An 18,326-nucleotide genomic window follows, 5' to 3' on the forward strand; every position below is an offset into this window, starting at 1 on the left:
AACACTGGCGGAGTGGACCCGAGAGATGGCCCGGCAGGCCGGAGGCCGCCAGCGAAGCATGCCACCCGCAGCGAGGAGCAAGTCCACCTCTGAGGACGGCGAAGGAGGGACGACGGCCGGAGACGACGCCGCGGAGGGAGCCGAAGAGATGAAGGCAGGTAATGGGGACGACAACATCCCGTGCCCAGAAGCCGTAGACCTGCCCCAGCTCCCCGTCGCAGAGCCCGAAGCCCCACTCACCGTTCCCGTAGCCGCTGCGTCATCGCTCCAAGCTAGGCCTCAAGCGGCCGGAGCCGCGGCCACGCCCCCTGTGACGTCACGCGCCTCGATCCAGAGCGCGGCCAAGCAGGAGACGCCACCGGCCTGGTCGCAAGGCCGAGTGCCCCCGGGCGCCGCAGTACCAACAGCGCCCTCCACCGAGCCACCGGCCTGGTCGCGAAGTCAAGCACACCCGGGCGCCGCCGTCTTCACGGTGCCCTTCACCTTCAGGGTGCCCCAAGCCTGGTCGCAAGGCCTGGTAAACCTGGGCGCCGCTACCACCACCGCGCCCTCAACCTCTACAGCGCTATACCTGGGTGATGAGGTCACCTTCACCCGGCATCAGTGCGCCAAGGGCCCGTATGCCCTGCATGTGCATAGACTTACTGAGGAGGAGCTACGGGGTGAGGAGGATCAAGAGGACCCGGACGGGTCTAAAGATTACCCTCAGCCAAGAGCACACCGCCGCTGATGAACTGTAAATAGAATATGTAAATAGTTACCCGTGAGGGTACAAAAACTGCTGCTACCAAAGTGTAGTCCCCGTCGGGACCAGCAAGTGAATACCCGTGTGTCCCCTATCCCTTAACAGGCTGAGGACTGTGAACAGCCATTCCTTTTCCCCACTGGCCGAGGACTGAGAGCGGCCATATTCCCCTTTGTACATAGTTGCGCTTCTTAAAGCGCCCCCTACCGGTTTTATAGGAAACTGTGTTTTTTCTACAAGAGACTGTTGCACTTTACCCGGTCACAAGTAGCACCGTGGCCGGAGAAACAAGAATGTTTAATATGAAAAGTTTTATATGGAAAGTTTTATGATATATATAGTGTTTTATATGTTTATGATGTTTTGAAAAAAAAATTGTATGTTTTTGGATGTTTGTATTCTTTTACAGCCCGAGGACGTGCTGTGATTTACCAGGGGGGAATGTAGCACCCTGAGGACTCGGCTGCTACAGGGGTATTGCACCTCAAACCAGAGGTGTGGTATTCCACTCCCGGGTAAGGATGGAGTATGGAACTGAGCTAGTAGGCTGCATGCACTACATACATCCCATTTCCGGGGGACAGAACTACGGTACTCCCACCAGTATATGTGCAGGTACGACAGCGTCTGTCCCTGGCTGGAGTGGGAGGGGGGTGGAACATCCCAGTAGTGTAGGGGCAGATAGGGGGAGTAGTCTGGGTAAATGTAGGAGCTCATTGGGTGCTGGTCACCTGAGCTCACACATAGAGGGAGTATATAAGGTGGGCACCATCTTAGGACAGGGTCAGTCAGTCAGTCAGTTCAGCCTGAGGAGAAGCAGAGCAGAGGAGAAGGAAGAGGGACCCAGAGGCGCAGGACGAGAGGGGACCCCAAGAGCCCGTATGAGAACTGATAAGGGTGAAGGGTCGGCAAAAGGGTACCGGATCCCAAGCTGGCGGAGGCCAAAGCAAACCTTAGCCAGGAACCGGAGGTCGTGGGCAAGATTTGCCACGACCCTCACCAAATCCACCAGAATGGCACACCGAGCATAGGGTCAGGGAAGCCAGAGAAGGTTCAACCACCAAGAGACCCGAGGGAGCCGGACACAGGTGGATCCCTGGTGGGAACGGCCAGAGAGAGAGAAGAAGGGAGCTCAGGACCATACTCAGGAATTGCCCGGGAGTTGACCGAGTCCCGCACCTGGTGGACGCAGCACGGCTTGGGTGGTCACTGCTGTACAGAGTGACCCGAGCAACACCAGTGAGTAAAAACCCTGAAACTGCATTTCATGCCTCTGAGTCTCCTTGCTGCACCTTCACAACCACCATCCTCCACGTCTGACCCCCTGAGGCTATACCCCTCCCGTTGGGGGTTATACTACCACAGCTGCACACACACCACCAGCCTCAGCGGACCATTCTGCAGCGGCGGCCTTTTGACCGCAAATCAACGGGTGGCGTAGTCGACACTAAGAACATCTGCAAGGACTGCCGCACACTGAGTTTGACACCCTGGGCACGGACTGGGTCACAGCCACTCGGAGACTACAACCCCCATCTGATCCGGCTCCGGGTATCCCTAACAACATGGCCCAGGGGGCGCGTCACCTGCACTGACTGACAACAGGATCAACATTAGGGCCGGCTGTCAGTCAGTGCCAGGGCGTGATTACAGCCGGCGCTCTCTGTGGAGCTGAGGCAGGATATGGGTATGGCGACTGCCATTCGTAAAATTCCTGACAAGCGGTGGTGATGTTCAGTACGCTGCTAATCTTACTCCAGCAGGGATTGGAGTAAGATTTGTGACGAGGTGCACACCACTCGTCAGACGCTCCTGATTCATTTAGAGGCATGTGCCTCTGAATGAATCAGGATCCTTGCACTCAACCCCACCCTTGATGAATCGGGACCAATATCTAGAAAAAGTATATAGTCCTTGATGTATAGAAGTTTCAAGATAAAAGCATGAGTCCAATAGTGTTAGAAGGCATCATACACAGCAGGAGAGGACACCACAAATCCCTAAGGTTAAAGGGGTTTTCATATGAACAAAAGTTAATTTTATTCAATAGATCTTGGAATAATAATAACTTTCACAATTGGATGTGTTTAAATATAATGTTCCTGTGCTGAGATAATCTTATAAATGTGCCCCTGCTGTGTACTGTGTAATGGCTGTGTCTGACCGTGCAGGGACATGGTCTGATCATACCATGCTAGCGCCATCTTAGGGGCATACTGACCATGTGCAATCAGTGCATTCCCTGGGGAGTCCTGTGCCAGATGTTTGTATAACAGCATTGACGCATCGGGCCTCCATGTGACGCCATGAGCATGTGACCAGCTATAGTAGTCACGTGATCAAGTGGCAATATACGGCATAAAGATATGGATAATGGAGGAGGTCCAGGACAGGGGAAGCATGGATGCATGTGAATCATACAGATTTTATATAATATATATATATATATATGTATATATATATATATATATATATATATATATCAAGGATATCTGATCACTACTGTTTAACCACTTAGATGCTGCTTCGATCAGTGAAGCACATCACATTTCCCCAGGTCCACTTTGTGAGAAAATTACAGTATGCTTGTTGGGGTTATCATGGCCCCCATCACTGCTATCTATGTACTTCTATGAGTGCAAAGCAAAATCTTACTTTACTTAAAGAACACAAATACATCTTAGATATATGAAAACTATAAAAGTGCAGAATAATGTATAAAATATTAAAACGTGACAAAAATGTTGCATAATAATATTATAAAAAATATATATTTTCCCTATCTGGAGTTTACATTCCAGCCAATTATTCTTTAGTTCTAGTAGTACCTAAATCACGTAAGACTTACAGGCACAATATCTTATTTTGATGATGTAATCACAATCTATATTTCCATTTAAATGGTCAATGTCATTTTAAAAAAAAAAACTTGCGTAAATTAATAGTATAGGCGAATATACAAAACAGCTGAAATCCATCTTGATCAAAGCAAGACAAACTGCCAGCACAGTAATGCATCAAGCTCCTATTATATCCTATGGAGAGGGGGGGGGGGAGTGAAGAGCAGAGTAACAAACTAAACAGAAGCAGACAAGACAGGCAGACAATGCTGAAATTGGTGAGTGATTTATGTTATCCTAGAGCTGGATTCACAGCCACACAGCTCAATACTTCTGGATAATGTTTCCATTCTGCTGTACCTACTTCTGAACATGTGTTAAGCAGAGAAAGAAACAATTATCCCTTTGGGTAACATCATAGCACCTAGTGTCCTCCATGTCCTCCCACTAGTTCAGAGATAACTAAAAATTAGAGAGTGCCTGCAGAGGGAAAATAGGTGAAAAATGCAGGACACAAGCCACACAATAGGGTTAGTGGCCAGTAATGACATTCCTCATGCACACACACCTGACAGCCTATTTTCAAAAGTTATTGGAAATGACAAGCATGTTTTAATTTTTATGAAATGCATTTAAATACCTCAATTTGTCTTATTTTTCAGCCTCTTCAAGAACACACAGGTGAGTGCCATGTACATAAAGAAGGAATGTCTTTTATGTGACATGGGGGGTAATAACAGGGCAATGACCTGAATACCCAAGCAATAATCTACATATAATCTCCTTGCAGAAGTTGATTTGGATCACGGAAAAGACAAGGACTTATTTGACATCAACCAAGGTTTGTAAAAAGTCACAAACATTTTATCATATTTTTTACCATACTTTTATGATTTCTTATGCTTATTTCTTATTCATTAAGAATTAGGCCTGAATCTTTTTGAAGGAGACATCAAATTTCTGGTGAGTTAAAATTCTGTCAAGAATTGATGCAAAAAATTTAACTATTGATGTTACTTAAATGGGTTGTTTTATCCCTTTCCATTTTATACTGATAAATATGGATATCGAAGAGGAGTGTCCACACTCTCCCTGCTGGATGAACCTGAGCAGAGAACCATTGTCTCTGGCAGATTCAGCCCTCCCATGTACTACACAACATATAATACTAGATAACAGCAATTTCCAGGATTTTCTAACCCTGAACTTAGGCAGCTGACTGCTTGTCAATTAGAAATGCTAATGTTCTAAAAATGTTCAACATTCATTAAATAAAAGAATATAAAAGATGCCAGATCATTATACAAAGATAAACTTTTGTATAAAAAATATCATTCTAAAAGGTAAAGGAGTATTCCAGTTTCTAAAAATGATCGTCTATCCACTGGATCAATGTGGGTTCTTTATTGAGGGACTTTTTTTTCCTGTTTTTCCCATTCCGTAACATTGCAGTCATGAGGACTGGAATACCCCTTCAAAATGATAGCTAAGAAACTTTATTTCTTTAAAGGCACTTGAAGTCAGTTTAATTTATAGGGGTAGAAAACGGAGAGTGTGTTTCTCCTTTGTTTTTAGTCCTAATACATAAAAACATTTTGCATAAAACTGATATAAAAGAATATAAGTAAAGCAAAAGGCATAATGAAGAAAGGCACAAACATTGCTTGGACAACATAACCAAGTACAAAGTTACTGTTTAACCAGAAAAATCTGCAAATAATGCCGAATCCCTAAGGACAAAGCCCCTTAATTACCCAGAGGTACAGTAAAGGATCGAACGACAAAAGAAGCTGCAGATCTGGTGCTGGTGGGACCTGAAATATAAAAGACTTTACCCAAGCTAGCAGTTGGGGACACCAAATCATTTGTTGTTATTCTTTGTGTAAAAGTCTCCTTTAAGAATTTTACAATGTAATTATCAAAATAACACCTATTAATAAATAACTAGATCACAGATAGTATAAAAATTAAGTTTGTCAGTGAAGAAGAGGAATCTGGACTGTATGACCGCTGCATTGGGACATATCTTGTTTGCCTACGCTCGTGCTATCTAAAATCATCTTTTAATTGAATACGGATAGTAATCTTAGAATAATATACTAATATCCACCACATTTATTAGGACTATTCTTTCATACCAGGCGTAAAGCATTTCTTGCTGGATTAAAATGCACTAAATTTAGAAGTGCGGTACCCAATAAATTTGGTGCATTTTTAATTAAATCTATGCCTGCTATGAGGTTTACTAACTTTGCACGGTATCGTTGAATGTATTGATTAGCAATAGTGTTGAGCGAGCACTAAAATGCTCGGGTGCTCGAAGCTCGGGCCGAGCTCGCCGTGATACTCGGGTGCTCGACCCGAGCAACGAGCCCAATGTTAGTCTATGGGAGACTCGAGCATTTTTGCGGCGGCACCCCCGGCAGTCTTTTAAAAGCCTAACAAGTGCCCAAAACGATAGTGACCGTGCTCAAATGACATGGGGACAGCATGGGGATCGCCCCAGGAAGCATTTCTGCCCCCCAGGTCACTGCTGTCAACAACGTGGTCAGAGGTATTAAGCCACTTTTAAGAGCTCACAATAAAACGTTCAAAAACGAAACAGAAACTGCTTTCCTGTGAAATATGTTAAGGAAGTTCCTTTCCAGGGTAAAGACTTGTGTATAAGGTAAAATAAATAACACCCCAAAAAAATACTCCTCCACACCTTGGGCTATGTTCACAAGTAGCATTTTTTATGCGTTTTTGCACTTTTGTATTGCTTTCAACCGTGACAAATGCATTCACCGGGAAATGTCATTTTAACATTTTACAATCTTATCTGGCCATGTGCTGTGTGACACATGCATACAGTGCTGAAAAGACATGGGAACAGCATGGGGAAGACCCCTGGAAGCATCTCTGACACCCAGGTCACTGCCTAAAAGTGTGCCCATCAGAAGTGATCCTTGCCGCATCAGAAGATGCAGACTTGCAACTATCCCCGTGCAAGTCCTTGTCCCAGGGCAGTGTTCAATTGTACCTCCCCCATTCCATGCAATGCAAGCGCAAATATGCAGCCAACCAACCACCCACCCACCCGCAGGCTGCAATACCATACTGTTGGCTTTCACTTGAAATGGGGCCTTTTAGTTTGGAGGAGGCCGAAGCTGGCCACTACCTCATGGCTGCTTCGGCAGCGAGGTATCCATACTTAGTCCCCAGCCGTCCGGCGGCCGGGTGTCCACACTCGGTCCTCAGCCGCCAGGGGGCGGCCGGGTGTCCATACTCGGTCCCCAGCCGCCCCGCGGCCGGGTGTCCACACACGGTCCCCAGCCGCCTGGGGGCAGCCGGATGTCCATAAACGGTCCCCAGCCGCCCCTATTTCTCCTGTCAACTTCCCCCCACACACTTTTCTTAGCCTGGCCTGCTTTAGGGCAGCATTGGACGAGCCCACCAGAGAACCAGACTCCTCCGGTGGGCCCTGGCTTCTCCATCAGGGGAGTTGAGAGTGCCAAGGTGAGGAGCATGATGATGATGAAAGCAGTTAGCATCTGCTTTGTTTTCTGGGAATGCAAGCGCATGTATGTAGTAGCGGCTAGACCTGAGGTGGTCAGCGTTTTGGCGCATATCCTACCTCCTCTGAGGATTGCTGGATGTTTTCCTGCTACTATCCCAGTTCTATGACTCCCGTTAAAACAAAGCTTCAGGTGATAAATGATGGATGAGGTGGTGGCAAAGGAGAAAGAGCAGGAGGAACAGGGACCATTCACATCAATATCAGGCCAGTCAACCACACATGTCTTGTAGGATATGTTTCTGTACCAAAAGGAGCGGTTCGGCTACACAGTAATAGGTCATACAGTGAGTGCAATGCCTACCAAAAATTTAGAGGCACTCCAATGCCCCTTGGAAGTGACTTGGAGGTCAGAGGGCCTTAACTAAACCATTTTTTCCATTTATAGCAACTAGGTCTCCTGTGCACTGTTGGCCTAAGCAGTGAATGGAAGGCTTTCCAAAAATTATGAGGAACTGCAATGCCCCTTGAAACAGACATGGATTACAGCGTACTAAAAACCTTCTACCAATTATTGGGGATTGGGTCTCCCTTAGTGTTCGCCTATGTATTGAAAAGCAAAAGCTGACTAAAATTAGGAGGAAATGTAATGCCCGTTGGAAGAGTCGTGGAGGTCGCAGTAGCTTAACAAGACGGTTTTAATGCCCCTTGGAAGAGACGTAGAGGTCGCAGTAGCTTAACAAGATGGTTTTAATGCCCCTTGGAAGACACGTGGAGGTCGCAGTAGCTTAACAAGACGGTTTTAATGCCCCTTGGAAAAGTGGTGGAGGTCACAGTAGCTTAACAAGACGGTTTTAATGCCCCTTGGAAAAGTGGTGGAGGTAGCAGTAGCTTAACAAGACAGTTTTAATGCCCCTTACAAGAGCCATACAGTACAGCATCTTAAAAACATTATTCCCATTATCGGGGAGTGGGTCTCCCATAGTCTTTGCTTATGCCTTCCAAGCAAAAGCTGCCAAAAATTAGGACGGAGGAACTTGCAATGCCCCTTACAAGAGCCATGCAGTACAGCATATTAAAAACATTATTCCCATTATTGGGGAGTGGGTCTCCCATAGTCTTTGCCTATGCCTTCCAAGCAAAAGCTGCCAAAAATTAGGATGGAAGAACTTGCAACGCCCCTTACAAGAGCCATGCAGTACAGCATATTACAAACATTATTCCCATTATTGGGGAGTGGGTCTCCCATAGTCTTTGCCTATGCCTTCCAAGCAAAAGCTGCCAAAAATTAGGACAGAGGAACTTGCAATGCCCCTTACAAGAGCCATGCAGTACAGCATATTACAAACATTATAACCCATTATTGGGGAGTAGGTCTCCCATAGTCTTTGCCTATGCCTTCCAAGCAAAAGCTGCCAAAAATTGGGAGGAAATGCAATGCCCGTTCGAAGAGTCGTGGAGGTTAGAGTTAATTAAAAACAACATTTCAATGCCCCTTGGAAGAGCTGTGGAGTTCAGAGTGGTTTAACAAGATGCTTTTAATGCCCCTTGGAAGAGACGTGGAGGACCCAGTAGCTTAACAAGACAGTGTTAATGCCCCCTGGAAAAGTGGTGGAGGTCACAGTAGCTTAACAAGACGGTTTTAATGCCCCTTGGGAAAGTGGTGGAGGTCACAGTAGCTTAACAAGACGGTTTTAATGCCCCTCGGAAGAGACGTGGAGGTCGCAGTAGCTTAACAAGATGGTTTTAATGCCCCTCGGAAGAGACGTGGAGGTCACAGTAGCTTAACAAGATGGTTTTAATGCCCCTCGGAAGAGACGTGGAGGTCCCAGTAGCTTAACAAGACGGTTTTAGTGCCCTTTACAAGAGCCATACAGTACAGCATCTTAAAAATATGATTCCCATTATTGGGGAGTGGGTCTCCCACAGTCTTTGCTTATGCCTTCCAAGCAAAAGCTGACAAAAATAAGGACGGAGGAACTTTCAAAAATGGCAACATGGACCACGGTCACCCTGGTGGTATAGTGGTGGTGGAGGCTGAGGATAAGGAGAAGAACATAAAACAGCCGAAATGAGGAAGCATATGCCCATGTGTGGGTGTGAAGCGGGGCATGTGAGTACACCTCCCGAAATAACACAGTGGATTTGACTTTATGTTACTCTGCTGTCATTTGGTGGTGATGAGAAGTCTGGCCCAATCCAGCCCTTCTTCATTTTGATAAGGGTCAGCTTGTCAGCATTGTCAGTTGACAGGCGAGTGCGCTTATCAGTTATAATTCCCCCAGCGGCACTAAAAACACGCTCCGATAACACACTAGCGGCAGGGCAGGCCAGGACCTCCAAGGAGTACAGGGCGAGTTCATTCCAAGTGTCCAGCTTGGATACCCAATAATTAAAAGGCACACAGGAATCACAGAGGACACTGGTACGGTCGGCAAGGTACTCCCTCACCATCTTTTGAAACTTTCCACTCCTTGTGAGAGTACCCCGCGCCTCAGGGTCTGTCAGAAGGGAGGGTCTGAGAAAACTGTCCCAGAATGTTGACAGTGTTCCCCTGCCTTTGCTGGATTGGAGTTGCGTCTCTCTCGCATGTGCGCCTTGGTTGGGCAACGAACTGTGACCTCTGCCGCTAGCGTGTTCAGATGGGAATTTTTTTAACAGTTATGTAGCAAGGGCCTTCTGGTACTGCCCCATTTTTGTAGACCTCTCCACCTCAGGAATAAGAGAGTGAAAGTTCTCCTTGTAGCGGGGGTCTAAAAGTGTCACCAACCAGTAATGACTGTCACCCAACATTTTGACAATGCGAGGGTCACGGTTAAGGCAGCGTAACATAAAGTCAGCCATGAATGCCAGACTGGTAATGGGCAAGACTTCAGTGTCCTCACCAAGATGACGACTGACCATGCTCTCCTCCTCCTCCTCCTCCCCCCCCTGTCCTCAGGCCACCCACGCTGAACCGACGGTATGACAGTTGTACAGGTACTACCGTCTACAGCGCATGATACAAGCTCCTGCTCTTCCTCCTCCTCCTCTCCCTCATTGTCCCCCAATGCACATTGGGATGAGATGAGGCTGGGCTGTGTGTAATCGACCGCTATGGCTTCTTGATCCATGTCATCTTACTCTGGCAGCAATGCCTCCTCTTTAATTCTCTGCAGAGAGCGTTGCAAAAGACAGACAAGTGGAATGCTGACTCTAATGATGGCATCATCGCCACTCACCATCTTGGTGGACTCCCAAAAGTTTGTCAAGATGGTACATATGTCAGACATCCAGGTCCACTCCTGAGGTCTTATGTGTGGAGTCTGACCTGAATATCGACGGCCTTGTTGCAGCTGGTACTCCACAACTGCTCTCTTCTGCTCACAAATCCTTTGCAACATGTGGAGGGTAGAGTTCCAATGTGTGGGGACATCACACACCAGTCGGTGTGACGGAAGCTGCAAACGTTGCTGCAACACAGCAAGGGCGGCGGAAGCTGTAGCCGACTTGCGAAAATGAGCTGACAGGCGGCGTACTTTGACGAGCAGATCTGGCAACTTGGGGTACGATTTAAGAAACCGCTGAACCACGAGGTTAAGCACATGAGCCAGGCATGGTACGTGTGTGATCTCGCCTCGCCTCAGAGCCGCCACCAGGTTACGGCCATTGTCACACACAAGCATGCCTGGATGTAGGTTCAGCGGTGTCAGCCACAGATCTGCCTGCTCTTTCACAGCTGTCCACAACTCACAAGCAGTGTGAGGTTTCTCACCTAAGCTTATGAGTTTCAGCACAGCCTGTTGCCGCTTGGCGGAGGCAGGACTGCAGTGCTTCCAGCTTGTAACTGATGTGGTGATATCTGAGATGGAGGCTGAACATGAGGAGGAGGAGGAGGAGGATGATGCGCCGGAGCTGTACACTGTGGGGGCAACTCTGACTGATATAGGGCCCACAATCCTCGGTGTGGGGAGGATGTGTTCCGTCCAAAGGTCTGACTGGGTCCCGGCTTCCACTATGTTTACTCAGTGTGCCGTCAGGGAGATGTACCGTCCCTGGCCACAAGCACTTGTCCACGTGTCCGTTGTCAGGTGGACTCTCCCAGTAACTGCGTTGTTGAAGGCACGGCAGACGTTTTGGGACACGTGCTTGTGTAGTGCGGGGATGGCACACCGGGCAAAATAGTGTCGGCTGGCGACCGAGTACCGAGGGACGGCCACCGCCATAAGGTTGCGGAAGGATTCCATCTCCACCAGCCTAAAAGGCAGCATTTCCAACGCAAGCAGTCATGAAATGTGCGAATTTAGGACTGTGGCCTGTGGGGCGTTGGCTGCGAATTTCCGCTTTCGTTCAAAGGTCTGGGATATGGACAATTGAACGCAGCGGTGGGACGTGGACGTGAACGTTGATGCTGTTTCTTGAGAAACTGCCATAACAAGTGAAGACTGAGAGGAGGGGGCATCTTTGCATGCAGTATGGACAGGGGATTGCCTTACACACACAACAGGGGGTTCTATTGCACGCACAACAGCGGAAGAAGCAGTGGTGACACCCGCTGACACTGGTCGTGGACCCTGGGGTTCGCCCCACAAAGTCGGGTGCTTTGCTGCCATGTGCCTGATCATGCTGGTGGTGGTCAGGCTGGTAGTTTTGTCACCCCTGCTGATGCTGGCATGGCAGGTGGTACAAATGGCCTTTTTGGGGTTATCAGCAGAGTCTTTAAAAAAATTCCAGACTCTGGAAGACCTACAGGTTGTACTGGCAACGTCCCTCGTGTTGGTGTCACAGATAACTGTTGCCTGCCTTCTGTGTGCGGCCACCACACTGCTTCTTCCTGCCTGTTGGGGTACTCTGCCTCCCTCACCCTGTGTGCTGCTGGCCTCGCTCTTCATGTCCTCCTGCCACGTTGGGTCAGTTACTAGATCATCCACCACCTCCTCCTCTTCCACTTGCGCACCACGATCCTCCACCTCGCTTCCTGGCAATTGTGTCTCGTCATCGTCCACCTCTTGTGACAAATTGCCAGTGTCGACTTCCTGTGGCCGTGGCTGTTCAAATATTTGGGCATTGCTACATGGGATCTCCTCTTCCACCACTTCAAGCGGAGCAGGCGAGGGGCACAAATATGGAAATGGACCAGTGAACAGCTCTTCAGAGTGTCCAAGTGTGGGATCAGTTGCTGTCTGATGACACTCGGCATGGTGGGAGGAAGGAGCATCAGGGTGAGGAGGAGTATGCGGTCGAGACTCACGGCTACTAAGATTTGACCGTGTGGAAGACAGACCAGAGGTGGTGGTGCCCAGGCAACTGGAAGTATTATCTGCTATCCAATTAATAACCTGTTCACACTGATCAGTTCGCAATACTGGTGTTGTTCTGTGCTTCCCTAGTAATTTGGTCAAGAAGTGGGAGCGAGAAGATGTGGCTGTTGCTTGTGGCACATTTTCACCTTGGCCACGGCCCCGTCCTCTGCACGCACCATCACCAGAACGTCCAGTTACACGTCCCTTGCCACGCACCTTGCCCATTGTAAAGGAAGTAAAATAGCTTACACTCGCACTATCAATGGAAAAAGGGTAATAAAAAGTAGATTAGAACAGTGGAAGAGGAAAACCACAGTTCTATATCTCTGGCCTACACCCAACTCTTTTAAACAATCTGAACAATCAGGGAGAAACTATTACTGTTTTTCTTTACGAAAAAAATACCAAAAGCTGAATAATAGAGATTTTTTACCGTGGAATGGCAAAACCACAGTTATTGTTTACTGGGGTATACCAGACAATTTTAAATAGATATATTTGCGGCTGAACAGTGAGCGACACACTCAAACTGTTTTTTTTTAGGTACAAATGGCCCAAAAGTCGATAATACAGAGGTTTGAACCGTGGAACTGCAAAACCACACTTCTGTTTCTCTGGCCTACACCAGACTATTTTAAACAGATATATTTGTGTCTGAACAATCAGGGAGACACTATTACAGTTTTTTTTTACGGCAAAAAATGCCAAAAGCAGGATAATAGAGATTTTTTACCGTGGAACAGCAAAACCACAGTTATAATTTACTGGTGTATACCAGACTATTTTAAATATATATATTTGCGGCTGAACAGTGAGCGAGACACTCAAACTGTTTTTTTTTAGGTACAAATGGCCCAAAAGTCGATAATACAGAGGTTTGAACCGTGGAACTGCAAAACCACACTTCTGTTTCTCTGGCCTACACCAGACTATTTTAAACAGATATATTTGTGTCTGAACTGTCACAGACACACTTTTTTTTGGGGGGGGGACACTAAAAGGTTAATAAGACGGGTATTTGTACAGTGTGAAGGAGGAAACAAAAAAAGGATTTAGATGAAAAAAAAAGGATTTTTCCTGGCCCCCGAGACCTGGAGCTAAGTTCAGCAATTTCAGCAACAGGAGCACACAGGACTGTAATGCAGCGTTTGCTGGTATAACCACTGCGTCTCCTATACAGCCTGCCTGCCTGATATCTGGGATTTAAGAATTCTTCCCAAAAGGTATCAATTATTTTTTTACAGTGCCATTACAGCCATTTCTTTATATTATATTACAAAATCATGCTAACAGATTCTTTTTAAGGTGTTTTCCGGGCACAAAAAAATATTTATTAATTTAGCTAACCATTTAGCCATTCTTGTGGTCTGTCATTGTTTACATCTTGAATTTCTTGCCCGCTCCTCCTTTGTGACTCATGACATTTCTTAATGGGTAGACCTGTATCTGTCCCACAACTCACATATTCCCTCCCTCATTGCCTGTCCACTACAGCTACAAAACACCATCCTGAGACTCCTATATAGTCTCAAGAAAGATACATTGCTGCCTACAGTTTCTTCTTCCTACCATTCCTATTACTTCACCTAGTATACCGTGTCCTGACACTCTCCTGCAGTGAGTAATGTTACAGTCAATAATATTTCAGGTACTGACACCACATAGGATCAATGTACTGTGGGTGAGCAATGAGTTAGACTATGAATTAATTTATTATAATGTAATCTAGCACTCTTGAATAGCCAGCACCATCCTGTCTGGCCAAAGTCACAAGTTAATAAGATCTATTGTTCTGCATATTGTTGCAATGCTTTGTGCTCTCCCTTCCAGACACATCCCCAAGTATTGTTATCTTGCAGAATATCACAGGCAAAACCTAGGATAGGAACAAAATGAACATATACCTGCTGTAAATAAAAAGCAATAGTGCAGATAAATGACATAGGGTACAAACACTTAGTAAACACTGTTTTTGATTAAAAAAAAGTGTAAAAGCCATCCTACCAGCAACAAAGTGTACCCAATCGGGATGGTCCTAACCTCTAGTGTTAAAACCTAACCATGTGTCAAAAATGACCTCAATGTGAATAAGGGCCGAGCAGGATCGGGGCTCGACTGTGGACACCCAGCCATGGGAAGCTATATAAACGTAATGTCCAGCTCAAAGAAAGGGAGGCCGCACCTGCAAGAAATTAAAGCCAAACCAAAAAAAATTAACGAGTATAAGTTGATATACATGCAACATGTAGAAGCTTGTTCACACTGGCCATTAAACAGACAAAACCTAAGATAGAAACAAAATGAACATATCCCTGCTGTAAGTAAATAAAAAGCAATGGTACTTAGTAAACACTGTTTTTGATCAAAAAGCGTATCAGAGGCTACACACCCATAACATCACTGTTCAAAGCATACTGCCTAGAGCTGCTGACTGAGCCGTTCAAAGCACAGACGTGAAATCTCTGTACTCTGTGCTTAGAACAGACTGTACCTGGAAGTAAGGAACTGGAGGTCGCATCAGCGCATGTGACAGCACAGAAACAGAGCAAGCAAATTATGATTGCCAGAAAAACCCTTTAACTAGTTTTGGCAACATAGTTACACCATTTATCTATTTATATCTCCGTTTTTATGTGCAGCAAAATGAAAAAAACTCAATAATTGGGGAGCAGTACCGATGGCCTATACCAGTTCCATATTACTTAGAAGACAGTTTAGGTAAGTTTACAAACATTATGGGGGAATTCATGCCGTTAACGCCAGTACTCTGGTGTGTGAGGGGACACATGGCCCAATGGAATAGCTATAATTTACACTGGAAAATGTGTAAATTATAGCAGAAATCTGATCCTTGCACACCAAAACCCTGAAGAATTTTCCCCTTTGGCTTTGCTTAATGATTAATATAAAAAAAGTCAAGAAATTATACATTGCAGATGTCATGTTGATTTAACAGCTAAGCTAAACAGTTCTGTAAATGTTATAGCTTCATTATTAACCCAAAGAAGTGAACAAATACATGGAATGTAATTGTAACCCGTACGATGCGAAACAAACGCACATCATATTCTGAGGCAAACACAGGATTCTTATAGAAGGTGTGTTGGTGGCCATAACATCGATGGTAAAATCAGCTATCTTACCTTCTATCCTCAACTTAAGTTAAAGCACTCATCTTTTGTTTAAGGGTTAGTGACAGCATTTTTGTAATATCCTTGGGGGGTGGTTCAGAGTTTCATATCTAGGATCTTTGATATCCTTGGGGGGTGGCTCAGTGGTTCATATCTAGCATCTTTGGTGGTCAAGGTTAATTAAGGGGATAGAAGTGAAATCTTTTATTCTAGATCTTGGGTTGTTAAGTAGTTAATTGTTAATATTATACAACAAAATAGCTTATTTCATGGTTTAGGAAATTGAATGGGTTCCTTAGTCAGGAAGTTATACCTATAATTACATTTTATTATATATATTCTATATCAGATGATTGCCGGGGATTTTAGCAACTAGAATCAATTTGATTGTATGAATACTGGGTGGCTTTGATATGAGGAGGGTTGGTCAAGTTGTGACAACCCCCAGAGGTGAAGGTAAAGGCCATGGTGGAAAAGTTAGGATTCCCCGCACTCACACTTATTATTACCCCTTCAAAGGGGTTGACCAGCTGTTAAAAAAATTCCTGCAGCTGAATATATCAAAATAAAGCAAGAGACAATAGTCAACGGCCACTCCAGCGCCAATGCTCCTGTGAGCACCTGCTAAACGTTGCTTATAGTCCATGGCAGCAGTGATGAGTTGACATGCCAGACTGGCATTTTATCACGGCTGACCGCAATAATGACAGCACAAAACCACTACAGGCATTGCTGGTGCAATGTTAGCAGGGAACATTGGAGGAGCGTACTAATTAATAAGAACTATGCATGATTCTCACTAGCCATCGGATGGTCATCTCAGCCACTGCCCCACCCAACAGTCAATGTCAGATCAGGTAGGAGACATTGTCTGAACAGTCTCTTTCACTTTGGCACCCTATAACATGGATCCCTGCACTAAATATACATGAAATTGCTCAATCTCCTGAAAATGTCTCCAGGAGAAAGAATATTGGGCATAGAGGAGAAGTGTTGTATAAGGTCACATTCAGACATGTTTAAAATCTAAGAATTATTTTTCAGAGATAAACGCTAAAGCACTTGTACTGGAGGCCTTTGAACGTTACCGACTGAAATCATGTATAGAGTTTAAACCCTGGGAGGGAGAACCAAATTACATCTCCGTGTTCAAGGAAAGTGGGTATGAACAAAAATAAGGTTTTAGTTGTAATGTCATTTTATAAACATTATATTATTGCTCATTCATATATTTTGTTGTGAAGATTCTCTGCAGAAAATAAAAAAACACTAATCTAGCAGATAGGCGGCATGTGTTTTAGCTGGACTACGTCTTAAATTATTTACAGGCTCATTAAACAGAATTCCAGCTGTTTAAAGGGAATGTATTACATATATACTGCACATGGTACTGCACAACAGTTTTGGGGTTTGATTTGAAGGCAAAAAGTGGTGATACCAAATATTGATGTGATTGACATTTCTCTTTTGTTCAATAATTTTGCTTTTTGTTAACTGATAAAATTAAATTATTAACACTTCCATTTTGAAAATAATTCTGACTTTTTGGCATTTTTTACACATCTGTTTAATAGTTTCAAGAAACGCAGGCAGTAGTCTAATGGTCCAATAGTGAAAATGTAGTTTTATTCACCCATGTGCAAAAAATGGCAACATTTCGTCTCCCAACTAGCAAAGCATTTGTCAAGCAATGCCATAGTGGATAACAGTTACATGAGCTATTTGCATAGGAACAGCATATAAAATATACAATTAGTGATATAAATGGAGACATACAGACTTCCTGCAATATGAATGGCTATGCCATCAACCAGGGATTACTTAATCATTGCCAAAAAATAGTGAATTGTAAAAATCCATCAATTCATAGTGGATACTATCAAATGTTAATGACCACACCAGAATCACAGGTGAAAGATAATTATAATGAAACATCTCACTAATGAGAGGATGGGGACATACAGTGGGGAAAAAGGTATTTAGTCAGCCACCAATTGAACAAGTTCTCCCACTTAAAAAGATGAGAGAGGCCTGTAATTGACATCATAGGTAGACCTCAACTATGAGAGACAAAATGAGGAAACAAATCCTGAAAATCACATTGTCTGATTTGGAAAGAATTTTTTTTCAAATTTTGGTGGAAAGTAAGTAATTTGGTTAATTACAAACAAACAAGATTTCAGGCTCTCACAGACATGTAACTTCTTCTTTAAGAGGCTCCTCTGTCCTCCATTCATTACTTGTAGTACTAGCACCTGTTTGAACTTGTTATCAGTATAAAAGACACCTGTCCACAACCTCAAACAGTCACACTCCAAACTCCACTATGGTGAAGAACAAAGAGCTGTCAAAGGACACCAGAAACAAAATTGTAGCCCTGCGCCAGGCTGGGAAGACTGTGGGAGCAATAATTAGAAAATGGAAGACATACAAGACCACTGATAATCTCCCTCGATCTGGGGCTCCACACAAGATCTCACCCCGTGGGGTCAAAATGATCTCAACAATGGTAAGCAAAAATCCCAGAACCACACGGGGTGAACTAGTGAATGACCTGCAGAGAGCTGGGACCAATGTTACACAGGCTACCATCAGTAACACACTACGCCGCCAGGGACTTAGATCCTGCAGTGCCAGACGTGTCCCCCTGCTTAAGCCATTACATGTCCGGGCCCATCTGAAGTTTGCTAGAGAGCATTTGGATGATCCAGAAGAGTATTGGGAGAATGTCATATGGTCAGATGAAACCAAAGTAGAACTGTTTGGTAGAAACACAACTCGTCGTGTTTGGAGGAGAAAGAATGCTGAGTTGCATCCAAAGAACACCATACC

The 18,326-nt window shown here is 45.1% G+C and overlaps 1 protein-coding gene across 1 annotated transcript in view; it reads left to right on the top strand.

The window, feature by feature from the left end:
• Nucleotides 1-18,326, top strand: part of LOC141265748 (meprin A subunit beta-like) — a 100,242-nt gene that overhangs the window by 18,467 nt on the left and 63,449 nt on the right. Inside the window, exons 2-6 of the mRNA XM_073679210.1 lie at nt 4,248-4,266; nt 4,376-4,426; nt 4,508-4,548; nt 15,003-15,081; nt 16,539-16,656. Coding sequence (XP_073535311.1) covers nt 4,248-4,266; nt 4,376-4,426; nt 4,508-4,548; nt 15,003-15,081; nt 16,539-16,656 — 308 coding nt within the window. The remainder of the gene's footprint in view (nt 1-4,247; nt 4,267-4,375; nt 4,427-4,507; nt 4,549-15,002; nt 15,082-16,538; nt 16,657-18,326) is intronic.

The sequence above is a fragment of the Phyllobates terribilis genome, unplaced genomic scaffold (genome assembly GCF_046119375.1).
Source record: "Phyllobates terribilis strain yellow unplaced genomic scaffold, ASM4611937v1 Scaffold_4__5_contigs__length_816908805, whole genome shotgun sequence".
Taxonomy (NCBI): domain Eukaryota; kingdom Metazoa; phylum Chordata; class Amphibia; order Anura; family Dendrobatidae; genus Phyllobates; species Phyllobates terribilis.